Here is a 27,765-nt window from a genome sequence, read left to right as displayed (position 1 = left end):
AGTCTTGGTTTTATTATTCCAATCAGAACATTCCTCATAACATCAAGCTGCTCTCCTCTCATTTCAGCCAATTAGAGAGCGATAGTGAAGTCTTGAAAAGCAGAGCCAGGCTCAGGCAGAATAGAATGTGTTGGCTGAGGCGGCGAGTGTTGGCTCGGGCCCCTGGCAGCCAGACACAATAGTGTCGTACGATGCTGCCCGTGAGCTCAGGCTCTGGAATCTTTGACTCGTATCAATGTCACTCTCTGCTAATCTCTGGGATGTTTCCACTTCCCATCATTGCAGACCTGTTGGTTTGGCTGAACAAGTGGATTGTTGTTTTGCTAGCTCTCTCCATCATGTAATTTCTCTGTATAATATTCTACAGTAGTGATGGGAGCTTTCGGCAACAGAGGATGGATTTCATTTTGATTTGATAACAGGAGGTTGCTACATGACTGAGACAAGTTAGGACGATGATACAGTGCCTTGCAAAAGTATTCATCCCCCTTGGCATTTTTCCTATTTTGTTGAATTACAACCAGTAATTTAAATAGATTTTTATTTGGATTTAATGTAATGGACATACACAAAATAGTCCAAATTGGTGAAGTGAAATGAAAAAAATAACTTGTTTCAAAAAAATAAATAACGGAACAGTGGTGTGTGCATATGTATTCACCCCCTTAGCTATGAAGCCCCTAAATAAGATCTGGTGCAACCAATTACCTTCAAAAGTCACATAATTAGTTAAATAAAGTCCACTTGCGTGCAATCTAAGTGTCACATGATCTGTCACATGATCTCAGTATATATACACCTGTTCTGAAAGGCCCCAGAGTCTGTAACACCACTAAGCAAGGGGCACCACCAAGCAAGCAGCAACATGAAGACCAAGGAGCTCTCCAAACAGGTCAGGGACAAAGTTGTGGAGAGGTACAGATCAGGGTTGGGTTATAAAAAAATATCTGAAACTTTGAACATCCCACGGAGCGCCATTAAATCCATTATAAAAAAATGGAAAGAATATGGCACCACAACAAACCTGCCAAGAGAGGGCCGCCCACCAAAAATCACAGACCAGGCAAGGAGGGCATTAATCAGAGAGGCAACAAAGACACCAAAGATAACCCTGAAGGAGCTGCAAAGCTCCACAGCGGAAATGTGAGTATCTGTCCATAGGACCACTTTAAGCCGTACACTCCACAGAGCTGGGCTTTATGGAAGAGTGGCCAGAAAAAAGCCATTGCTTAAAGAAAGAAATAAGCAAACACGTTTGGTGTTCGCCAAAAGCCATGTGGGAGACTCCCCAAACATATGGAAGAAGATGAGACTAAAATTGAGCTTTTTGGCCATCAAGGAAAACGCTATGTCTGGCGCAAACCCAACACCTCTCATCACCCCGAGAACACCATCGGCAGGCACTGGGAAACTGGTCAGAATTGAAGGAATGATGGATGGCGCTAAATACAGGGAAATTCTTGAGGGAAATCTGTTTCAGTCTTCCAGAGATTTGAGACTGGGACGGAGGTTCACTTTCCAGCAGGACAATGACCCTAAGCATACTGCTAAAGCAACACTCAAGTGGTTTAAGGGGAAACATTTAAATGTCTTGGAATGGCCTAGTCAAAGCCCAGACCTCATTAAAGATTGCTGAACAACAGCGGAACCCATCCAACTTGAAGGAGCTGGAGCAGTTTTGCCTTGAAGAATGGGCAAAAGTCCCAGTGGCAAGATGTGCCAAGCTTATAGAGACATACCCCAAGAGACTTGCAGCTGTAATTGCTGCAAAAGGTGGCTCTACAAAGTATTGACTTTGGGGGGGGTGGATAGTTATGCACACTCAAGTTTTGCTCCCCCCTATCCACATCGACGGGACCGCAGTGGAGAAGGTGGAAAGCTTCAAGTTCCTTGGCATACACATCACTGACAAACTGAAATGGTCCACACACACAGACAGTGTGGTGAAGAAGGCGCAGCAGAGCCTCTTCAACCTCAGGAGGCTGAAGAAATTCGGCTTAGCACTTAAAACCCTCACAAACTTTTACAGATGCACAATTGAGAGCATCCTGTCGGGCTGTATCACCGCCTGGTACGGCAATTGCACCGCCCACAACCGCAGGGCTCTCCAGAGGGTGGTGCGGTCTGCCAAACACATTACCGGGGGCAAACTACCCGCCCTCCAAGACACATACAGCACCCGATGTCACAGGAAGGCCAAAAAGATCATCAAGGACATCAACCACCTGAGCCACTGCCTGTTCACCCCGCTATCATCCAGAAGGCGAGGTCAATACAGGTGCATCAAAGCTGGGACCGAGAGAATGAAAAACAGCTTCTATCTCAAGGCCATCAGACTGTTATATAGCCATCACTAGCACATTAGAGGCTGCTGCTGCCTATTGAAATCACTGGCCACTTTAAGAAATGGAACACTAGTCACTTTAATAATGTTTACATATCTTGGACTACTCGTCTCATATGTATATACTGCCTTCTATTCTATAACATTCTACTGTATCTTAGTCCATGCCACTCTGTCATTGCTTGTCCATAAATTTATATATTCTTAAATCCCATTCCTTACTAGTTTTGTGTGTTTTGGGTATATGTTGTGAAATTGTTAGATATTACTTGTTAGATATTACTGCACTGTCGGAGCTAGAAGCACAAGCATTTCGCTACACCCGCTATAACATCTGCTAAACAAGTGTATGTGACAAATACAATTTGATTTGATTTGATTTTAGTCAGGATCGAGGCAAAGCTGAACGGAGCAAAGTACAGAGAGATCCTTGATGAAAACCTGCTCCAGAGTGCTCAGGATCACAGACTGGGGCAAAGGTTCACCTTCCAAAAGGACAATGACCCTAAGCACACAGCCAAGACAACGCAGGAGTGGCTTCGGGACAAGTCTCTGAATGTCCTTGAGTGGCCCAGCAAGAGGCCGGACTTGAACCCGATTGAACATCTCTGGAGAGACCTGAAAATAGCTGTGCAGCGCTGCTCCCCATCCAACCTGACAGAGCTTGAGAGGATCTGCAGAGAAGAATGGGAGAAACTCCCAAATACAGGTGTGCCAAGCTTGTAGTGTCATACCCAAGAAGACTCAATGCTGTAATCGCTGCCAAAGGTGCTTCAACAAAGTACTGAGTAAAGGGTCTGAATACTTATGTAAATGTGATATTTCAGTTTTTTATTTGTAATACATTTGCGAAAATTTATAAAAACCTGTTTTTACTTTGTCATTATGGGTTATTGTGTGTAGATAGGTGAGGGGAAAAAACAATGTAATCAATTTTAGAATAAGGCTGTAACGTAACAAAATCTGGAAAAAGTCAAGGGGTCTGAATACTTTCCGAAGGCACTGTAAAAATACCCTTTCCCCTTTCTCACCTTGCACCTCTACAAGTCTGTTGAAGCAGTAATCTGGAGAGATTCAGCATCACTCAGCCTTATGATAGAGTTATTGGAGATCTGTACCATGTCAGCATAGCCTTGGGAAGTACGGGTGCTGGGGGTGTTGCCTATTGTTTTATTGGTTTTTACTAAAACAATAATTGTCCACCTCACAGTTCAGCTGTCAGAGATTTAAGCGCTAAATGCATCAGGGCATTGCATGCTTTGGCCTACAGGCTTAGGTGTCCACTGTATGATATTAATATTGAAAAAATATATATAAAGGAAGCTTAGAGAGAGATAGAGATATGCCGGTGACATGCTATGACACCAACATGCATTTCTTTATCCTTGTCAGATTGGCTACTGTGTCTGCTATATTGAAAAAGGCAAATTCATTATTTTTCGATCCGAATATTTTTTTTATAAAGATAAGCTTTAAATTTGTAGATTATAGGAGTAACTCTGGTAGGCCTAAAACTCTTTTTTTTCTCACCTCAAGTTCAACTGTCAGATCCAGTTGGAGTGATGATGCCTTCATATCATAGGCCTGCAGTATGATAGGCTAATAGCCACCCCACCAAACCTTCACAAAAGTTTATAAACTTTATTAGGTTAATATCAAAAGTAAGTCAAGTCATTGTTTATAGGGAAAAATACGAGCAGGATATTATATCACGGCAAACACAACATTACAGTTTGGCCAAAGAAAATGGCTCAACAGAATGAAACGAAACACTTGCAAACTGGTTTAAATCTTCACAAAAAATGACAGCAATAGGCTAATAATATTTATTTTTACGAAGGGCCTACTTATAACGTATCTTAAACTAAATACGGAGCAAACAATTAAAAAGACAGATCGAACTTAATTAAGCCAACAAATGTCTCAACAGAATGAAACAAAACACGTTTTGCATATTAAAAGAACTGGTTTAGATGAATAAATAGGCCTACAGTAATAACAATGATATACAATAGTTATAATGATAAAACAAATGATTATAAATATAAATAAATAAATAGAAAATTCAAAAATTACATCCTACCTGAATAGCAAGTTGCACAGTAGCCTGCATTTGGCAATTTCTGTGGTATTAAAAAATATCATATACATGACATAGAATTGCATGAAATGCGCTTATAAAAGGCAAAAAAAAATGTCAGCTTTTGTGGAAATCCTAAAATTAGGTCTGCTCAACTGTATGCCACTACGCTAATGCGATTATAGATGCATGCAATGCCTTATTATAAAGGGGATTTTTTTCTAACACACCCACCACCCCCAACTCAAAACATCTTCCCACGGCTATGCATGCTAGCTTACACTGTGCTGCTGATTGTACACGTCCATGGTGGTCTGGTGGTGGTCTCTATCGTGTTATATGTAAAAGTGACCCCTGATATTCAGCACACTACCCAGTCTGTTTTGGGTCTGAGGAGAAGAGCGATGGGGTAGCTAGCTAGATGGATGTGATGCTGGGCTGTTCAGACCATCAGGGACAGAAGCACACAAATCAAGTCCTGCTGTGGCTGGCCAGTCTGTCTGTCTGAACTCCAACCCGGAGCTGTGAGAACCAGAACATGAAAGGTGATGCCTTTTGGAAATGGCTGTGTTAAAATTAAAGACTGGGAGGTTTTTAAATCAATCCCTCTGCCCTCTCATTCCTGTGATGATGTATGGCTTGGGGAGAAATGATGTACTCTCAAGCAACTTCCTCGCGATTACAGGGCGCAACCTCTAACCAGCCAGCTGAACTTAGAGTAGAGCAGATGCTGAGACTTGGTTTGCAGTAAGCTAACCATTTTCCCTCCTCAACAACATGAAGCCTCCCTAAGCGTTGTTAAGCAACAACGTGTGTGCGTGTGTGAAAATTCCTCATTTGAAACACATGCTAGCAACAGCTGGGCAAGTTTCTCTCACAAGGCCTTCAAATGTCTCACTGCATTCCCAATTGAGGACACATTTTGACAATCTATCTAGGAAACTGTGGTCCAGAGCCCTAAAGGGTTGTGCCAGCTTTACCGAGGCCTTTTCACGTCAGCATTTTCCAAGGCTGTATTTGTGCATCCCTGAGAGCTAATTACAATCAATAGGGCCCCAGATGCTTCAGTGCATATACACCACACACATACACTTCTCTCACACACACACACACACACATGCACGCACACACCTCTCACACACACCTCTCTCTCACACACACACACACCTTTTCAAGCTAAACAAAACGGTTGTAAACATGAAGTGCCAGCAGGGAGTGGAATGCCTTAAAGGCTTACAGGGGCTTTGGTCCTATCTGACAGCCCCTTGTGTTTGCCAGTTGCTCAGGTCTTACTGCCCAGCAGCCCTGCGGTGGTCCCCCCCTGTCCCATACAACCCTCACAGAGGAGGGGGGTGAGGGGGGGTACACTTTTTCGGTCTTGGCTGACAATCCTCATTCTGTGAGGGGGGGTTGAGAAGGGACAAGCTGAGACCATGGTGAGAGACACTCAAAAGCTGAGTTTAGGTAAGGTTAGTGTCAGTAAGCCACCACCATGCTCTGCCTGGCTCTCTGGTGTTGTGTTATATTAGGAGGATTCTTCATTGGTTCAATCAACTCTATTGGGAGTGTTTCAGATGTTTCTCATACCATTTCCTATGATGTTTTACATTTCCTGAGCGAGTGGAGATCTTTGGTGTTCAGTGTTTTCTCAACCCAAAGAAAGGCCTGCCTCCCCTTAGTACTGTGTGGAACCTATTTCTGGCTCTACTCATTTGTGTGAGTGGTTTGTTTTAGCACATTCCACTCTGTGTCTTTAAAACAAATCTAATATAGCTGTAGAATTAATTTGGCTAATGTCGTTACAAAATGGGCCAGGACGTGGAATGTTGAGTGTGAGCTGAGGAGGGGGAATAAAGAAAGGCCAGATCATTACTCAAAGCTTGTCTGAATTATGGAAATGTTTAACACCTGCCTGTCATCATGTTTATTCCTTGTACTCCATCATTGCTCTTTAGAGTGTATTGCAACATAGCCCTGGTCGGAGCGGCCGTGCCAGATTCGGGATGTGTGTGTATCTGCGGTATGGAAGGGAGATCCACAGGTGTTCACCCCAGGTCATGGCACAGCTCAGAGCACATTAATTCTCAAGGCATACACAGGGACACCTCAACCTCACTGTTCCCCTGACGAGGACCCCTTGTGATTGTCATCCTCTCTGGCTTAATAGAGTCATTATGAACATCTATGACAGGGTCTCATACTGTCAAACAATATCTGTTCCACAGTGGAGTGGGTGTGCAGTTTGAACAAAGTCTAATGTAATTTGCTCAGTAGTAAAAGTATACAGTTGAGTGAGCACAAGACAAATTGGAGATTTAGCCGTAGGATCGTTCCTCTGCAAAAACCGGGCCCTCTGCGTGACAGATGAACATGCAGATGGGACTGCATCTATACATGTTACATACCATAGAAGACAGTTCATGTACATTCAAAGCAGCACACCAGCCTCCTTTGTGAGTGTGCCCAATGGGCTGTGGTCTGGTCACATGGTTTCTGTCTGAATGGGGAGAAAAACAAACCGTTCCTGATGTCAAGCCAGTAATGAGCTGTTACCCTGTTATCACAACTCTAGAGTTTCTCTTATCGCCACCGTGCCACCACTCCCCGTGTCTGTGTGCCCGGACAACGGGCTGCCTGCCTGCCTGCCTGCCGCTGTGCACCCAGACTGACGCCGTCTTGTCCCGCATTCTTTCTCTGAAAAGGACCCTCCTGCTATCTTCTCTATGGAGAGAGATATTTGGTTACACATACAAAACTAAATAGGCTGCCATGTTTGCTTTATGAAAGCACTGTTAGGTCTACCTCTTCTTGGCAGGGGTTGGTTGGTAGGTTGTCCGATACCCAGCTTAAATGCAGGATTTCATCAGTTCATACCACAGTATCTTCATGCACACTGTGCTCATGTAAAAAAGGTTACAGTTGAAGTCGGAGGTTTACATACACCTTAGCCAAATACATTTAAACTCAGTTTTTCACAATTCCTGACATTTAATCATTGTAAAAATTCCCTGTCTTAGGTCAGTTAGGATCGCCACTATATTTTAAGAATGTGAAATGTCAGAATAATAGTAGAGAGAATGATTTATTTCAGCTTTTATTTCTTTCATCACATTCCCAGTGGGTCAGAAGTTTACATACACTCAATTAGTATTTGGTAGCATTGCCTTTAAATTGTTTAACTTGGGTCAAACGTTTCGGGTAGCCTTCCACAAGCTTGGGACTGGGACGGAGGTTCACCTTCCAGCAGGACAATGACCCTAAGCATACTGCTAAAGCAACACTTGAGTGGTTTAAGGGGAAACATTTAAATGTCTTGGAATGGCCTACTCAAAGCCCAGACCTCAATCCAAAATGAGAATCTGTAGTATGACTTAAAGATTGATGTACACCAGCGGAACCCATCCAACTTGAAGGAGCTGGAGCAGTTTTGCCTTGAAGAATGGGCAAAGATTCCAGTGGCTAGATGTGCCAAGCTTATAGAGACATACCCCAAAAGACTTGCAGCTGTAATTGCTGCAAAAGGTGGCTCTACAAAGTATTGACTTTGGGGGGGTGAATAGTTATGCACGCTCAAGTTTTCTTGTTTGTTTCACAAAAAAATATATTTTGCATCTTCAAAGTGGTAGGCATGTTGTGTAAATCAAATTATACAAAATCCATTTTAATTCCAGGTTGTAAGGCAACAAAATAGGAAAAATGCCAAGGGGGGTGAATACTTTCGCAAGCCACTGTATATAGGGAACAGGGTGCCATTTGGGATGCCCCCTTACATATTTTGGAGGAATAGCTGGCTGTCCACACGAGAGGGGGGCATGTGACACCAGCAGAGCAGGAATTCAACAGGAGAGGACCTGGCTTAGCTCATTGAGAAGAAACAGCCAAACGCAGTTGAAGATTTTATTGGCTGCCCTCTCGGTCAATCCATGATGTAATAAAGGCTGACAACATGGAAGTGTTGCAGTGTGCAGCTCTGCAGAGTGCTGTTGGCTCTGGTTCCACTCACTGGCACTGCCCTCATCCCCTCATCCCTCCCCACGCAGCAGGCTAGGCGCTGAGCCGGAGCCGACAGGCCCTGTCCCCACAGCTGCATGGGGAACTTGGAAACATTCCTCTGGGGTAAATGATAGCAGGATTAGCATCCCCCTCAGTTTCTTTTAGGGTATAGTTTTACATCTAAACAGAGGATTAGGGAAGGGAAGGAGGGACAACACTCCCATCTGTGATCGCTGCCTGCGCTAAATCTGGTTCTGCACCAACCAGAGCTGAGTTGACATTCTTGCACTGTGGTGTGTTGGTTGGGATTGTGATGAGTGATGATGTCACACTCTTTAAGATGATCCCCTGTGAGTGTTTGTGGTCGCAAGTTTCAAATTCAAGCTTAAAGTTTATTTTCCATATGTCCATCACGAATACATTGGAATACATTGGAAATCTTACCTACCACTTATACACTACATGACAAAAAGTATGTGGACACCTGCTCGTCGAACATTTCATTCCAAAATCCTGGGCATTAATATGGAGTTGGTCCCCCCTTTGCTACTGTAACAGCCTCCACTCTTCTGGGAAGACTTTCGACTAGATGTTGGAGCATTGCTGCGGGACTTCCATTCAGCCACAAGAGCATTGGTGAACCGTCTAGAATGTCATTGTATGCTGTAGTATTAAGATTTCTCTTCACTGGAACTAAGGGACCTAGCCCGAACCATGAAAAACAGCCCCAGACCATTATTCCTCCTCTGCCAAACTTTACAGTTGGCGCTATGCATTGGGGCAGGTAGCGTTCTCCTGGCATCCGCCAAAACCAGAGTCGTCCGTCGGACTGCCAGATAATGAAGCGTGATTCATCACTCCAGAGAACGCGTTTCCACTGCTCCAGAGTCCAATGGCGGTGAGCTTCACACCACTCCAGCTGACGCTTGGCATTGCGCATGGTGATCTTAGGCTTGTTTGCGGCTGCTCGGCCATGGAAACCCATTTCATGAAGCTCCCGACGAACAGTTATTGTGCTGACGTTGCTTCCAGAGGCAGTTTGGAACTCGGTAGTGAGTGTTGCAACCGAGGGCAGATTATTTTTACGCGCTACGCGCTTCAGCACTCGCCGGTCCCGTTCTGTGAGCTTGTGTGGCCTACCACTTCGCGGCTGAGCCGTTGTTACTCCTAGATGTTTCCATTTCACAATAACAGCACTTACAGATGATCGGGGCAGCTCTAGAAGGGCAGAAACTTGACAAACTGACTTGTTGGAAAGGTGGCATCCTATGACGGTGCCACGTTGAATGTCACTGAGCTCTTCAATAAGGCCATTCTACTGCCAATGTTTGTCTATGGAGATTGCATGGCTGTGTGCTTGATTTCATACACCTGTCTGCAACGGGTGTGGCTGAAATAGCCATATCCACTAATTTGAAGGGGAGTACACATACTTTTGTATATATAGTGTACTCTTTCTCTGTGCAGCACTGCAGACATGGGAAGTGTGTAAACAAGGAGCTGGACCTGCGGCCAGTCCATGGGGAGTGGGGCCCCTGGGGGCCCTACAGTGTCTGCTCCAGGACCTGTGGAGGAGGCACCAGGAGCACCTCCAGAGACTGCAACAACCCTGAGTAAGACTCTTATTCCTACTAGTGCAAAACGCCAGGAGACTGCAACAAACCTGAATAAGAGCCTTAGGAGTCTTGGAGTAACCAGTCCAAACACAACAGGAGACTGCTTCAAGCCTGAGTAAGATTCAGTCTAAGTCTAACTAAGCCAAACTAAGTCAAAACACACCAGGAGTAGCCAGTCAAAGCAATAATAACACACCTTGAGTAAGGGCTCTGATTAGTCAAAACAATACTACACCTGAGTAAAAGTCACAAAAAAAGCCTGAGTACGTACTTGGCAAAACACATGTCAATCAAGGAGTCAAAGCCTCTGTGAATGTCAGTCATGTTTTAATCAAGTTATTTTGCCTTAATGTTTCTTCAGGCCCCGGAACGGAGGAAAGTTCTGTGTGGGTCGAAGGATGAAGTTCCGGTCGTGCAACACTGAGCCGTGTCCCCGAGGACAAAGAGACTTCCGCGAGGAGCAGTGCTCTCAGTTCGACGGCAAGCACTTCAACATCAACGGTCTACCTCCCACCGTCCGCTGGATGCCCAAGTATAGCGGTAGTGAGTACCCTCTATTTTAAAGCGTCTTTGGGTCCTTGAAAATCACTACCATACATAAAACTCCATGGATTATTCGTGCTAGTGCCCACTGCACTAGCAGTTCAACCATGAGAACACCAGGCATCTGTTATAGTTTGTAATGGAGGCACTACATGATAACAGTTGATAACATTATGTGCTACCATTATACTATTCTACCCCTATAGACACTTCTTGACGACCCCTCCCAGATCTCAAAGAACCAGACTTAACCGGATTTAAGTCAACTGTCAGAAAGTCCACCATGCCTAATTGAGGGCTAAATGGGGTTATTAGTCAATATATTTCAGAATGACATAAGTAAAACATGGCTCCAGCCCTTTTGTCTCCTTACCCCACTCCCCATCTTGTCCTGGTAATTAGACTAACTCTACTGTTTGCTTTTGGCTCCGTAGAGGCAGATTCTGTCAGTGTGTTCTTCCCTCAATGCTTTGCATAGTCAGGATAGGAACAGATGGATGAATGTACAGAGTATTCAACACTATAGAAACATTCAATACTACCAAAATAAGCTCCTGGATAGCTTCCCTCTTCTATACCTCATGCGTTGTTATAATTATTGTGATAGCTAGCTCTGCTGGACTAGTGGCCATTTGGCAAAGGAGACAGGGATTTGGCGCAGTGTTGATGATTTCGAAGAAGTAACCGCAAGCTGTCACAATACAATGTTATACAAGCAAACTGACCGGGCACAGAGGCCAAAATGCTGTCAAGCAGAATGGGATATTTCCAAATAACTGATAGAAATGTTGGTATTTCAGCAAAGCTAACAGCTGACCCTAGCAAAAATGTAAATAGCGGTACTATTGTGGATAATAACGTTTTTGGGTGGTTTTTTTGCCTCGCTAACAGTAGGTTTATAGTGTAAGATACTGTTGTTTTTTGTTGTTTCTATGTGTTTCACTATAATATGTCACATAAAAAAAATACTTGTTTGTTTTTTCTTCTGAAAAGATAGCTTATTTTTTATTCTATCTATTCTCTTTTCTTCCTCTGTAGTTCTAATGAAGGATCGGTGCAAGCTCTTCTGTCGGGTTACCGGGACAATGGCCTACTATCAGCTGAAGGACCGCGTCATCGACGGCACACCATGTGGCCCAGACACCTACGACATCTGTGTTCAAGGCCTCTGTCGGGTAGCTGTACTCCCTAACATCAACACTGTGTATCAAACACAGCTAGCTTACACAGTGATATGTTCTCTCAGATGTGTCTGTCTATATCAGCATATCACTTACAATGTTGTGAAATGTTGCTTATGCTGACCTTCTGTATCAGAGTATACACACACACACACACACACACATACAAGTTTAACCTTATATTTTTGCCTTCTCAAAGAGAAAGCTGTAGTTTTGTGGATGTTAGATTGAGTATAACAACATCTATTTTTAGTGAAGGTTTGTGACCACTGATGATAGAGATAGCCCTTGGTGTGACCCCCTGTCTGATTGGTGTGTGTCTGTGTGACCCCCTGTCTGATTGGTATGTCTCTGTGTGACCCCATGTCTGATTGGTTTGTCTCTGTGTGTTTCCACAGCAAGCAGGCTGTGACCATGTGTTGAACTCCAAGGCGAAGAATGACAAGTGTGGAGTGTGTGGAGGGGACAACTCCTCCTGCAAAACCCTTGCAGGGACCTTCAACGACGCAGAGTATGGTAAGCCTGGATGCCTTTCTTCTGTTTCCCTGTATTCCAAAATACTTAAGCAGATATTGCACACTGTTCACAACAACAATTGTCAATGAACAGGTGAAATACAATACGCTTGCCATAAACTATTTGACACTTGGATACTGCATAAATGACCACAGAATTATGACATAACTTTTGGATGCTAGTGAAGGCAATGATTATTTTCCTTTTGCTTTGGGACAATGCTTTGCATAACGGATATCCTAAAAAAGTCTCCAAACCTGTGGAAAGCCCAGGTAAACTCTGGAATTCTCAAACTGACCCCCTCGAACTCATGATTAGTATGATATCTCATCCCGGGCCAATCGCTAATTACATCCAATCCCCTTCAAGTCTGAGCTGCAAAATAAAAAAAATAACATGAGCAGAAATGACCATGGTTATGGCTCCGGTTATGTTTACTCAATATTTGTTTTGTTCTTCGCTTCTCTTTGTCTCTATCTGTCCATTCCTCTGCTTGTGTATGTACCGAGGAGTCCTGAGCCAAGCAAGTACAACCAAACCAAGCTGTGACCTAGCCTCTCCCTCTCTCTCCCTCCTCCCTCTCCGTCTCTCCAGCCAGGCTCAGCTATCCCAGGGTGCACAGGGGTGTCTCTCCTGGAGGACTGTGTTTACATTCCGCGGTCGCCCTGCGGTTGCGTTCAATTGTATGTGTGGTCAATGGTTGTTTCGGGGGCTTCGATGGCCTGTGGAGGCACTGTGGCTTTCTCTAAGGGGACCTGGTATGCGGTTTACACAGTTCACCTAGTCCTTGTACTTATGTGCTTATGCTGTATTCACTGGTTAGAGAGGGAATTTAACATTCTACTTAAAACCTAACTGCACAGAAGAGACATTTATGCTGCTGTTTGTTTTTAGCACTGAAGTGAATGGGTTTGAATTGACTTGTCATCAACACTCTTCAGCAGTTGCTGTTTACCAACTACTTCATGAGAATGTCGCCGGAGAAGATGGCTGCCGTTTTACAGCCCTCTAACCAATTGTACTATTATGTGTGTTTTTAATAATAATAATATGCCATTTAGCAGACGCTTTTATCCAAAGCGACTAACAGTCATGCGTGCATAATTTTTTTTGTGTATGGGTAGTCCCGGGGATCAAATCCACTACCTTGGCGTTACATGCGCCATGCTCTACCAGCTGAGCTACAGAGGACCGCGTTATTTGTAATTTATTTTGTACATAATGTTTCTGCCATCGTCTCTTATAACCAAAAAGAGCTTCTGGATATCAGGACAGCGATTACTCACCTCGTATTGGACTAAGATTTTTTCTTCAACGAGGCGGCCGCAAAGGATATCCTACAGACACCCGACAAGGCCCAAATCCCCGTCATTCGCATGAGGAAGAGACGGAGATATCGTGGACGTAGGTCGGGGTGCCTTGTAAGGATCCGACGGCGAGCGAGTAAACTGCCTCTCCCATCAATCCTATTAGCCAATCTTCAATCATTTGAGAATAAATTGGATTACCTAAGATTACGGTTATCCTACCAACGGGACGTTAAAAACTGTAATATCTTGTGTTTCACCGAGTCGTGGCTGAACGACGACATGGACAACATACAGCTAGCGGGCTATACGCTACATCGGCAGGATAGAATGGCTGACTCCGGTAAGACAAGGGGTGGCGGTCTGTGTATATTTGTAAACAACAGCTGGTGCACAAAATCAAATACTAAGGAAGTCTCAAGGTTTTGCTCGCCTGAGGTAGAGTATCTTATGATAAGCTGTAGACCACACTATTTACCAAGAGAGTTTTCATCTATATTTTTCATAGCTGTCTATTTACCACCACAAACCAATGCTGGCATTAAGATTGCACTGAATGAGCTGTATAAGGCCATAAGTCACCAGGAAAATGCTCATCCAGAGGCAGCGCTCCTAGTGGCCGGGGACTTTAATGCAGGGAAACTTAAATCCGTTCTACCTCATTTCTACCAGCATGTTAAATGTGCAACCAGAGGAAAAAAAACTCTAGACCACCTTTACTCCACACACAGAGATGCATACAAAGCTCTCCCTCGCCCTCCATTTGGCAAATCTGACCATAACTCTATCCTCCTGATTCCTGCTTCTAAGCAAAAACTAAAGCAGGAAGCACCAGTGACTCGGTTAATAAAAAAGTGGTCAGATGACGCAGATGCTAAGCTACAGGACTGTTTTGCTAGCACAGACTGGAACATGTTCCGGGATTCTTCAGATAGCATTGAGGAGTACACCAATACAGTCACTGGCTTCATCAATAAGTGCATTGATGATGTCGTCCCCACAGTGACCGTACGTACATACCCCAACCAGAAGCCATGGATTACAGGAAACATCCGCACTGAGCTGCCGCTTTCAAGGAGTGGGACCCAAAACCGGACGCTTATAAGAAATCCCGCTATGCCCTCCGACGAACCATCAAACAGGCAAAGAGTCAATACAGGACTAAGATTGAATTGTACTACACCGGCTCTGACGCTCGTCGGATGTGGCAGGGCTTGAAAACTATTACAGACTACAAAGGGAAGCACAGCCGCGAGCTGCCCAGTGACACAAGACTTCCAGACGAGCTAAACCACTGCTATGCTCGCTTCGAGGCAAGCAACACTGAAGCATGCATGAGAGCACCAGCTGTTCCGGATGACTATGTGATCACGCTCTCCGTAGCCGATGTGAGTAAGACTTTTAAGCAGGTCAACATTCACAAGGCCGCAGGGCCAGCCGGATTACCAGGACGTGTACTCCGAGCATGTGCTGACCAACTGGCAAGTGTCTTCACTGACATTTTCAACATGTCCCTGACTGAGTCTGTAATACCAACATGTTTCAAGCAGACCACCATAGTCCCCGTGCCCAAGGACACTAAGATAACCTGCCTAAATGACTACCGACCCGTAGCACTGACGTCTGTAGCCATGAAGTGCTTTGAAAGGCTGGTCATGGCTCACATCAACACCATTATCCCAGAAACCCTAGACCCACTCCAATTTGCATACCGCCCCAACAGATCCACAGATGATGCAATCTCTATTGCACTCCACACTGCCCTTTCCCAAATGGACAAGAGGAACACCTACGTGAGAATGCTATTCATTGACTACAGCTCAGCATTCAAAACCCTAGTGCCCTCAAAGCTCATCACTAAACTAAGGATCCTGGGACTAAACACCTCCCTCTGCAACTGGATCCTGGACTTCCTGAAGTGCCACCCCAGGTGGTAAGGGTAGGTAACAACACATCTGCCACACTGATCCTCAACACGGGGGCCCCTCAGGGGTGTGTGCTCAGTCCCCTCCTGTACTCCCTGTTCACCCATGACTGCATGGCCAGGCACGACTCCAACACCATCATTAAGTTTGCCGACGACACAATAGTGGTAGGCCTGATCACCGACAACGATGAGACAGCCTATAGGGAGGAGGTCAGAGACCTGGCCATGTGGTGCCAGGATAACAACCTCTCACTCACCGTGACCAAGACAAAGGAGATGATTGTGGACTACAGGGAAAAAAAGAGGACTGATCACGCCCCCATTCTCATCGACAGGGCTGTAGTGGAAGAGGTTGAGAGCTTCAAGTTCCTTGGTGTCCACATCACCAATGAACTATCATGGTCCAAACACACCAAGACAGTCGTGAAGAGGGCACGACAAAGCCTATTCCCCCTCAGGAGACTGAAAAGATTTGGCATGGGTCCTCAGATCCTCAAAAAATTCTACAGCTGCACCATCGAGAGCATCCTGACTGGTTGCATCACCGCCTGGTATGGCAACTGCTTGGCCTCCGACCGCAAGGCACTACAGAGGGTAGTGCGTACGGCCCAGTAAATCACTGGGGCCAAGCTTCCTGCCATCCAGGACCTCTATACCAGGCGGTGTCAGAGGAAGGCCCTCAAAATTGTCAAAGACTCCAGCCACCCTATCATAGACTGTTCTCTCTGCTACCGCACGCAAGCGGTACCGGAGTGCCAAGTCTAGGTCCAAAAGACTTCTCAACAGCTTCTACCCCAAGTCATAAGACTCCTGAACAGCTAATCATGGCTACCCGGACTATTTGCACTGCCCCTCCACCCCCACCCCCCACCCCCCACCCCATCTTTTTACGCTGCTGCTACTCTGTTAATTATTTATGCATAGTCACTTTAACTCTACCCACATGTACATATTACCTCAACTACCTCAACTAGCCGGTGCCCCCGCACATTGACTCTGCACCAGTACCCCCCTGTATATATAGCCTCCCTACTGTTATTTTATTTTACTTCTGCTCTTTTTTTCTCAACACTTTTTTGTTGTTGTTTTATTTTACTTTTTTATTAAAAATAAATGCACTGTTGGTTAAGGGCTGTAAGTAAGCATTTCACTGTAATGTCTGCACCTGTTGTATTCGGCGCATGTGGCCAATAAAATTTGATTTGATTTGATTTTACTTCATGTCGTTTAGAATTTAGAGCAAAAATGACCTCTTTTTGTTTTGGTTGCTGCTGGAATATTTTTTTATTGTGGTACCAGAGTTACTGTAGCATATAAGGGTTATGGACCTATTACTTTGACTACATAGACAATGCACTTCAATCAACAATACTGACCACCGAATGTAGCCTATGGGTAATGTTGCCCTGGGGATCGCTTGACCGCGGATCTTGGACTGGGGAGTAATGATTGATTATTCCAATGCTCCTAGATTGAAGGATAAAGTGTGTGTTGGAGTGTGTGGTTGGCCAGTCGGCTGGTCGGTGTGACGCGAGATAACCTTTAGTAGTGCTGCCCCTGAGTGGCCCAGGCCGTTCTCTCTCCTCTCCACTCTCACCCCTCTTTCCCTCTCCCTTTTTTCTCCCCCTCTCTCCCCTCTCTTTAATCCGGTTCTCTCTTTCAACCCCTTTCCTCTCTGACTGCTCTCCTCTCCCCTCACTCCAATATGTCTTCAAACTCCATCCTCCTAGTTCTCTCCCCTCTTTCCACCTCTCTCTTTGTCCCTTTCACCGCTATCTCCTGTTCTGTTTCTACTCTCTTCCTCCCTCTTCCCGTTCACCTCTTCCCTCTCTTCTACTCAGTCTCTCTTCCTCCCTCTTCCCATTCACCTATTTTCTCTCCCTTCTCCTCTCTCCTCTCCTCTTCCCTCTACCCATGTCGGTCTGTCATGGAACAGACCCAGGGAAATTACAGGGCAATCGCCGGACCGGGCCGGGCCGGGGAGTAATTACATATTATTTCACGGGTGGGCCTCTGTGAGTGAAATTAACCTTCTACAGGTTATTTGAGAGCACCTCTTATTTTTCCAAGTGTGACATTTTAATCCCAGAGGTTAGAGCTCGCCTTCCCTTCCCATGCCAGATCACAGATCCTGAATCCTACAGCATAATGAAGCCATTAAGTCAACGTGTGACTGTTCTGTTCAGTACTGGGAGCTCTGGGACTGTTATGATTGCCCTTAGCTTTCTCACCATAAACTACATCTCTCTCTTTCTTTCTCTCTCTCACACACTCTCTCTCTCTCTGTCTCTCTCTCCATCCAGGTTACAACACAGTGGTTCGGATCCCTGCAGGAGCCACCAACATCGATATTAAACAGGTCAGCTACTCTGGGAAGCCGGAGGATGACAACTACCTCGGTGAGTGTGTGTGTGTGTACGTGTGTGAGTGTACGTGTGTGTGTCTTCACTGTTCTGGATGTCACCTCAGTCCCCTGTGCTCATGTGTGATGGTGTCACTAGTTCGCCACTGCCTCACACAAGGCCAACTCACTCACAGCCAGTTTATGACCAATTATTTCTAACTATAGAGGCTTATAGCGATTTGTATTGGTGCCCCTTTAAATGGTGGACATCATACAATAGGTCAATGTGATTCTCCCCCTCCTTTATCAAATTGAAGCCATTGGTCAGAACATGGTTACCCACCAGCGACCTCAGCTGTAGGGACAAGGTGAGGAAGGGGGTGAGGAAGTATGAACTAATGCCAAACCACTGGTCATTTATACCAGTCAGAATGTATATGGAGGAAGCATGGCGGGGCGTGGGCCCATATAGTCAGGTCATAAGGGATAGCTGGGAAAGCAAACGGAGTGGCAGAATGAGAGGATGATGAATGAGTGTAGAATAGGTGCTAATTAGAGGCATGTGTAACCAGGCCTGATGAAAGTAGATAGGGGCTGGGTGAGATGGACCATGGCAATGGCTGTGTGTGTGTGTGTGTGTGTGTGTGTGTGTGTGTTTGAAATTCTTCATTTAATAAAACAACAAACTTTTGAGTGTAGTTTTTATGCCGTGCACCCCATAAAAAGACATAAGTCACATTTCCCTGCTCAGACGTTGCATGCATTGCTATAACATATGATGTGGTTAGCTGAGACTTGAAATATCTATCCAGGCCTTGTAAGATCTGGCATGTCGCGTTCCCCTGCTCAGCCATTGCATGCATCAACCAGTGCATGCCAGTCATTGACTGTGCCTTGGGCACCAGATTGCTATAACATATGTGGTTAGCTGATATGTAAGACTGATTCCCATTTTGGGCCCCGTGTAGCTCAGTTGGTAGAGCATGGTGTTTGCAACGCCAGGGTTGTGGGTTCGATTCCCACGGGGGGCCAGTATGAAAAAAAAAAAATTATGCACTCACTAACTGTAAGTAGCTCTGCATAAGAGCGTCTGCTAAATGACTAAAATGTAAATGTAAAATACCTATCCAGGCATTGTAAGATCTGGCATACGTCAGCAATGCCTGGGAAGAGGAATGAGACAATAGCCGACCTTAGCCTACACACGTTTCACGCGTGTAGCTTGTTGTTATTGTCGGCCAATCAAAGTGGCACTACCGTCAAAGGCTCCATGTGTAGCAAGCAACGTCGAGTGGAAGATCTCTAATCAAAGCAAAATATAATTAAAATTACGGAATTAAGTTAGCTAAATGAGAAGGAGTATGCTACAACGAGCAACCGACAGGTAGGCTGCTGTTTAATCTGGATGGAGTTATTGTAGACAAGGACGGGGAGCATAGCAAAATAGCCTCAATTCACCTAGCTAGCTGGCTATCTTAGCTAGCTTCTTTACATTGATTTGATTCAGTAAAGACAGGCACAACCAGGTGGGATGATTGGTAACCTATGGCATCTACAAGTTAGTCTAACTAACACGAGTCGGTATGGCTACTGTTTCTCTCTCTCTCCCTCCCGTGTCAGACACCTTGTAATTTCACAAATAATGAAATTATTTCAAATGCCCATCACCCTACTGGAATGCCCATTCATAGACGCTAACTACCTTTAGCACCTATTAATGAAGGTATCTTCTTCCTGGGGGCCTTTCGTTAAGAGGCCCGACGCCTGCTCTAAACGTTGACACGGATCGCTTGCGGTACGGTTTTGGAAACATAAGGAACGTATCTTTCATGTCAGCAATAAATAATAATAAATAAAATAAAAGTTTAGATTACTACACACCTGTATAGAGTTAGGGCAGTAAGTGTATCTTTTTTATTTGAAAGATTATTTCTCACTGATTTGAAAGATAAGGGCCATATGTTTCGAAAACCGATCGCAAGCGATCGGTTTTGTAGTTCACATGGCCAGCCGTGGGCAAAGCTAATCGCTGAAAGGGTTTTCGAGAGCCACTGGAGACCTAATCACACACATTGTTTCAACATGGGCTCTCTCACATTGTAATTACTACATATTTCTCAGGACCATAATTTGTGTGTGTGTGTGTGTTGAAGGGGGTAGCTAGTTGGTGTTTGGTTGTTAGTGTGTATACGAGGGTTGGTTCAGCATGTGTGCGTTTGTCTTTTGTGTTTGTGCGTGCTTTTATGCACTTGTTTGGATTTGGAGGCTACTTTGTTAGCATTGTAATGTCAGTCAGTAAGGAGCGTCATGCAGTCTAGCTCCAAATTACTGCAATTTGGAGCCACCAATTTTTCTACTTACCCCCATGCAACTATGGCATTGCAGAACATTATTGGTTTGAAGTCAAATGTGTTGAGGCTATATTTTCTATTTATTTTTTCTATTTTTTTGTTTCCTTTCAGCTTTATCTGACAGCCATTCTAACTTTCTCCTGAATGGAAACTTTGTGGTGGCCATGTTCAAAAGGGAAATCACCTTCAAGGGAACCGTCATTGAGTACAGCGGCTCAGACACCAAAGAGGAGCGCATCAACTGCACTGAACGCATTGAGGTGGAACTCATCCTACAGGCAAGGCTGACTTCTCTCTCTCTCTCTCTCTCTCTCTGTCTGTCTGTCTCTCTCCCTCTCCTTCCCCATCTCTCCTTCTATATTGTTAAAGCTCTTCCCCCTATCATTGTTGCCCTAGGTCCTGTGTGTGGGGAACCTGTACAACCCAGACGTGCGCTACTCGTTCAATATCCCCATCGAGGAGCACAGGGAACAGTTTGTGTGGGACCCCTCGGGCTCCTGGCTGGAGTGCAGCCGCATGTGTCAGGGTAAGGTCATAGTCGTCCATCCAATTACCCATGTGTCCTTGCAGCCCCTCTGCTCTGACCCGGTTGATCACATCCCAGCACACCAGGGTTCCCCAATAGAATATACAGTGCATTCGGAAAGTATTCAGACCCCTTGACTTTTCCCACATTTTGTTATGTTACAGCCTTATTCTAAAATGGATGAAATAAATCTACAATCTACATACAATATCCCATAATGACAAAGCGAAAACAGGTTTTTAGAAATGTGTGCAAATGTATTAAAAAATATAAACAGAAATACCTTATTTACATACGTATTTAGATTGTTTGCAATGAGAATCGAAATTGAGCTCAGGTGCATCCTGTTTCCATTGATCATCCTTGGGATGTTTCTACAACTTGATTGGAGTCCACCTGTGGTAAATTCAATTGATTGGACATTATTTGGAAAGGCACACCTGTCTATAAAAGGTCCCACAGTTGACAGTGCATGTCAGAGCAAAAACCAAGCCATGAGCTTGAAGGAATTGTCCGTAGAGCTCCGGGGATTGTGTCGAGGCACAGATCTGGGGAAGGATACCAAAAATGTCTGCAGCATTGAAGGTCCCCAAGAACACAGTGGCCTCCATCATTCTTAAATGGAAGAAGTTTGGAACCACCAAGACTTTTCCTAGAGCTGGCCGCCCGGCCAAACTGAGCAATCGGGGGAGAAGGGCCTTGGTCAGGGAGGTGACCAAGAACCTGATGGTCACTCTGACAGAGCTCCAGCATTCCTCTGTGGAGATGGTTGTCCTTCTGGAACGTTTTCCCATCTCTGCAGCACTCCACCAATCAGGCCTTTATGGTAGAGTGGCCAGACGGAAGCCACTCCTCAGTAAAAGGCACATGACAGCCGCTTGGAGTTTGCCAAAAGGCACCTAAAGGACTCAGACCATGAGAAACAAGATTCGCTGGTCTGATGAAACCAAGATTGAACTCTTTGGCCTGAATGCCAAGCGTCAATTCTGGAGGAAACCTGGCACCTTCCTAATATTGAGTTACACCCCCCTTTGCCCTCAAAACAGCCATTCTTGAAACACACAGGAAACTGTTGAGCGTGAAAAACCCTGCAGCGTTGCAGTTCTTGACACAAACCGGTGCGCCTGGCACCTAATACCATATCCCGTTCAAAGGCACTTAAATATTTTGTCTTGCCCATTCACCCACTGAATGGCACACATACACAATCCATGTCCCAATTTTCTCAAGGCTTAAAAATCCTTATTTAACCTGTCTCCTCTAACAAGTGACATCAATAAGGGATCATAGCTTTCACCTGGATTCACCTGGTCAGTCTGTCATGTTCTTAATGTTTTGTACACTCAGTGTATATTACTACTATTATTATTATTATTATTATTATTGTCTCATTCACTTCTTTTTTTTAACCTGCACTGTTGGAGCTCGGTGCATAAGAGTTTTACTGTACCCTGCGATTACATCTGCGACCCTGTGCATGTGTCTAATAAACTCATCTAATCTAATCTAGGCGGCCTGCAGGCCAAAAACAGTATTTTTGTTCTTGGACAAAACAGTCTGTAAAATAACCAGGAAATGAGCTCAAAGTAATTTTAATTTAGGAAATCTGTTTCCAAGTATTCCCATGCATAAATACAGAGGCACGTGATCGTATCCCATGTTATCAAGTTTTTAAATTATTCTGTTTTTGTCAAATACTATATCTGTTTGGCATTATTGTGGTCAGTTTGCAGTGTACAAATTATTTATAACTATGCTTTGTAACTATGCTCAAGAAAATACCGGACCATGGCTGAATGTAATTGGGGACTCCTGCAGTACACCTTCCACCCCCTGAGCCTAGAAGCAGGGGCTGATACTTCCTTTGTCTCAGATCATACAGTATCCTTAGCAGGATCCAGTTGAAACTGTTTGATCCCAGCCCTACTAAGACCATTAGGACTGGGACCAAATGACAGGAAGTTGATCCTTGGCAGTCGATCCTTTAGCCAGATGGGGTCTAATTCAAACCTTGCCTATGTGTGTCCGGCAATTGCTAGCTTTTGGCCGATTTCTATTTAATTTTTAAAGACAATATGACCAGTAGAAAAATAAATCCCATTGCAAAATAATGCTTTTTATTCATTGATGGAAATACCAGTAGATGGAAATACATTTGGCCATCATGCTTATCGGTCTAATTTACATCAATTAGTGGAATTAAATTGGCTTGTGTGTATTTTCGTTAGTTATCATGTATCTTATTTATCCAACACAACTATCACACGTGCACAGAGACTATTTTGAGCTGGATTTCTCCTGCAGCTCCTCAGCTGGTTGCTATTGGAGGAAAACATGTGCTTTAATAAGCCCATTCATTGAGCAAATTTTTTTTTACATTTTAAATTTTTTGTAATTTATCAGATGCTCTTATCCAGAGCGACTTACAGTAGTGAGTGCATACATTTTCATATTTGTTCGTATAACTCTAAATGCAATTCTAAATGCAATCTCGTGTTTCAAAACTGTTTTGGTGCACGATTAAAAAGAGCTACTATTTGTATTTCTCAACTGGTTAATTAAAGCGCATGTCCCATTCACCATTCAAGTGAAAGCAACAGGCTATCAGCGTGTCACCCACCACTTTACAATGGGAGCTGGAGGCAGTATGCATTTTGAAAACATACTTAACTGTTTGAAACCTGAATGTTTTATTTCATATTATGAGGCATGTCTTACCTTGCTTCAAAGTAGCCAATAGGCAACATCCTACCACGGAAACATGGAGGCAATTATTTTATAAAGACTTCATAGGCGGCGCGTGAGTTTCAAGTTTTGGGAAGCTTACAATTTATCCTACCATTTTTACCATTCTGCGTGCCTGTTATGATTTTCATATGCACATTTTCGTGAAACTGTTTCATTTCAATAAGTGTTTTCGTTTCTCAAAATCATTGTCACGTGGTTAATCATAAAAATCTGAATTAAAATGCCATATGGACACATTGAAACACCGTGATCCATTGGCGGCTAAAGAAATGAGGGCGTTGAACTCATAGCCTATAGGCCAATGCAGCAGTAGGCCTATAACTTCCATTGCTCTTTCACAACGAGGATTGGTGATTATTGAGGGGGAGATTGTTGGAAAGACTTACTGTGAGGAACTATGGTTTTAATATATCATTCATAATGGATGTTTAAAAACCACTTTCCTACATTTCCGCGCAGCAGTCCAGGTACTTCTATGCGTGCTCAGGCGCGTGCTCCCTCAACATTATGAGGACAGAGAAACCAGACACATGTTCATTGCTCACATGGAGCAGTCCAAACAAAATATAATTTTAAAAATGACAAATCTCGGAAATGTTGGTTATGAAATAAACAAAAACTTGTTTCTCACAAGTTTAGCAGGTTGTGAACTCTGCAAACAACGTTTCCACTCCGAGATTGAGAACAGTAAATGTATGTAACCAAATGATGGGGATTAACGGTACATTTACTACTCATGACAATGAAACAATGAATGCACAAGAATTGGCGGGAGTCAGCTGAGCCATTCTGGGGAGAGACTCCCCTCCCCTTCTTGTCTCAACATTTTAAATTATACTCAAGACACATTATCTTCACACATATTTTAGATGTTTTCACTGACAGCCGCAACTCAATAATCAGCTAAATCTATTGCCGCGCGCACTGCCCAAATTGCGGCTTCCCAAATAGGCATAGGCCTACGAGCTTGTGATTTGAAACAATCCACAGCTATTTAAAAAAAAAGAAACTAATGATCCTCGATTCCTCTGTGGCTAAGTCATGCTTTCTGGTGAAGTATTTTTTATGATTTTACTTCCTTCTGTATAGACAGGAGTAATTATATAATGTTGGGACATTTATTTACTTATCTATTGGACTCTATTGGACCCCTATGCCATTTCTCTCCTGTTCAATTGCTTTTCATATCAACTTTATTTTATTGTCCAGAAGCCAAAGGCACAATCCTAGTCATATTAGCAACCCATCCTAGTTGTTGCATCTTCAGATTCCCCCTCTTTCTACGTTCAGTCACATATGGAACCGTTATCAGGTGCGCTGTTTAGAATGGTGTTTTCCCGCGAATTACATTTTGGCAAATGTTTGAAAATGACATGAGTTGCGTGTTCTGTTAAGATGCATTACCATAATCTAAATGTGATTTCTGTCATTCTGAGCACCGTGGGTGGACAACGTAATGGGTTATGCACCCAATGCTTATGTGTCCGGTAAATTTCTCAAATGGCCGATAAATTAAAATCTTCCTGGTCACATTTTCCTAACAGAAACCCTGATGTGTGTGTGTGTAGGTGAGCGACGGCGCAAGGCGGCATGTGTGAGGAAGAGTGACCACCTGGGGGTTTCTGACCAGCGCTGTGAGCATCTAACCCCTCCCAACGCTGGCACTGAGCCATGTAACACTGACTGTGAACTCCGGTAGATACAAACAAACACACACACACACCACAACCAAACACACACACTCTCACTGTATATCTGTTAAACCTAAACTAACCCATATAGCCTGTTTGCAGGTGGCATGTAGCAGGGAAGAGTGAGTGTTCTGCTAAGTGTGGCCCTGGCTACCGGACTCTGGACGTGCAGTGTATGAGGTACAGCTCGGTGAAGAGGCAGAGTGAGAGGGTGGAGGGTAGGGCCTGTTCTGACCTACCCAAACCCCAGGCCAGAGAGGCCTGCCACGGCGACTGTCTGCTCAAGAGCTGGCAGTACAGCGACTGGTCCCAGGTCAGTGGAAACAACAGTCAAAGACACACATCATCTAAGTGAAAGATGATTATAATACTTGTTTTCATTATGTGATGCTATTGCACATTGTCTTGAAAAAAGCCTATTTTCTTTGTCTTCTCATGCATGACAGATGTTACTTGACTTTTGCTTCCATGTTACTATAAATGAACATGATGTAGACTCAAGGTAAAAGTGGGTATTTTATACGTTTGGTGCAGTGCTTTTGTTAGGCTTTTGTGCAGTACAAGTTGAATGGTGAATCTAATGCTGATTCTAATGTGTTGTGACATGTGCAGTGTTCTAAGACATGTGGTCGCGGGGCTCGTACTAGGGACTCCTACTGTATGAACAATCTGGGGAGGAGACTAGTGGACAGGGAGTGTAGTGACTACCAGAGACTGGTCACCGAGAGCTGCAACAACCAGGCCTGCCCTGGCTGGTCAGCCAGCGAGTGGAGTGAGGTACAGGACACACATGCACGCGCACACACACACACACACACACACACACACACACACACACACACACACACTAAACACGTCTATAAACACACATTATATAAACATTCCTACACACATAATAACACACACATAAATACTGTATATACATGCTTTATAAACTATATACAGTGGGGAGAACAAGTATTTGATACACTGCCGATTTTGCAGGTTTTCCTACTTACAAAGCATGTAGAGGTCTGTAATTGTTATCATAGGTACACTTCAACTTTTGCATTTTATTGCATGACATAAGTATTTGATACATCAGAAAAGCAGAACTTGATATTTGGTACAGAAACCTTTGTTTGCAATTACAGAGATCATACGTTTCCTGTAGGTCTTGACCAGGTTTGCACACACTGCAGCAGGGATTTTGGCCCACTCCTCCATACAGACCTTCTCCAGATCCTTCAGGTTTCGGGGCTGTCGCTGGGCAATACGGACTTTCAGCTCCCTCCAAAGATTTTCTATTGGGTTCAGGTCTGGAAACTGGCTAGGCCACTCCAGGACCTTGAGATGCTTCTTACGGAGCCACTCCTTAGTTGCCCTGGCTGTGTGTTTCGGGTCGTTGCCATGCTGGAAGACCCAGCCACGACCCATCTTCAATGCTCTTACTGAGGGAAGGAGGTTGTTGGCCAAGATCTCGCGATACATGGCCCCATCCATCCTCCCCTCAATACGGTGCAGTCGTCCTGTCCCCTTTGCAGAAAAGCATCCCCAAAGAATGATGTTTCCACCTCCATGCTTCACGGTTGGGACGGTGTTCTTGGGATTGTACTCATCCTTCTTCTTCCTCCAAACACGGTGAGTGGCGTTTAGACCAAAAAGCTCTATTTTTGTCTCATCAGACCACATTACCTTCTCCCATTCCTCCTCTGGATCATCCAGATGGTCATTGGCAAACTTCAGACGGGCCTGGACATGCGCTGGCTTGAGCAGGGGGACCTTGCGTGCGCTGCAAGATTTTAATCCATGACGGCGTAGTGTGTTACTAATGGTTTTCTTTGAGACTGTGGTCCCTGCTCTCTTCAGGTCATTGACCAGGTCCTGCCATGTAGTTCTGGGCTGATCCCTCACCTTCCTCATGATCATTGATGCCCCACGAGGTGAGATCTTGCATGGAGCCCCAGACCGAGGGTGATTGACCGTCATCTTGAACTTCTTCCATTTTCTAATAATTGCGCCAACAGTTGTTGCCTTCTCACCAAGCTGCTTGCCTATTGTCCTGTAGCCCATCCCAGCCTTGTGCAGGTCTACAATTTTATCCCTGATGTCCTTACACAGCTCTCTGGTCTTGGCCATTGTGGAGAGGTTGGAGTCTGTTTGATTGAGTGTGTGGACAGGTGTCTTTTATACAGGTAACGAGTTCAAACAGGAGCAGTTAATACAGGTAATGAGTGGAGAACAGGAGGGCTTCTTAAAGAAAAATTAACAGGTCTGTGAGAGCCGGAATTCTTACTGGTTGGTAGGTGATCAAATACTTATGTCATGCAATAAAATGCAAATTAATTACTTAAAAATCATACAATGTGATTTTCTGGATTTTTGTTTTAGATTCCGTCTCTCACAGTTGAAGTGTACCTATGATAAAAATTACAGACCTCTACATGCTTTGTAAGTAGGAAAACCTGCAAATTTGGCAGTGTATCATACTTGTTCTCCCCACTGTACGTATCAATGAAAGCACACACATTTGGTCTAACATATACACATGCACACACACACTTTGAGGATAACATTTTACACACACACAATCACCCTCCCCCACTCACACATGCCCTT

The 27,765-nt window shown here is 44.3% G+C and overlaps 1 protein-coding gene across 1 annotated transcript in view; it reads left to right on the top strand.

Moving 5' to 3' along the window:
• Positions 1-27,765, top strand: part of LOC121531750 (A disintegrin and metalloproteinase with thrombospondin motifs 20-like) — a 116,743-nt gene that overhangs the window by 43,966 nt on the left and 45,012 nt on the right. The window contains exons 12-21 of the mRNA XM_041837170.1: positions 9,885-10,030; positions 10,395-10,576; positions 11,615-11,751; positions 12,156-12,273; positions 17,811-17,906; positions 20,314-20,480; positions 20,599-20,728; positions 25,045-25,171; positions 25,270-25,480; positions 25,780-25,944. Coding sequence (XP_041693104.1) covers positions 9,885-10,030; positions 10,395-10,576; positions 11,615-11,751; positions 12,156-12,273; positions 17,811-17,906; positions 20,314-20,480; positions 20,599-20,728; positions 25,045-25,171; positions 25,270-25,480; positions 25,780-25,944 — 1,479 coding nt within the window. The remainder of the gene's footprint in view (positions 1-9,884; positions 10,031-10,394; positions 10,577-11,614; positions 11,752-12,155; positions 12,274-17,810; positions 17,907-20,313; positions 20,481-20,598; positions 20,729-25,044; positions 25,172-25,269; positions 25,481-25,779; positions 25,945-27,765) is intronic.

This window comes from Coregonus clupeaformis, chromosome 19, assembly GCF_020615455.1.
Source record: "Coregonus clupeaformis isolate EN_2021a chromosome 19, ASM2061545v1, whole genome shotgun sequence".
NCBI lineage: Eukaryota > Metazoa > Chordata > Actinopteri > Salmoniformes > Salmonidae > Coregonus > Coregonus clupeaformis.
Note: the sequence above shows the minus strand (reverse complement) of the source record. Positions and strands in the feature narration are given on the sequence as shown.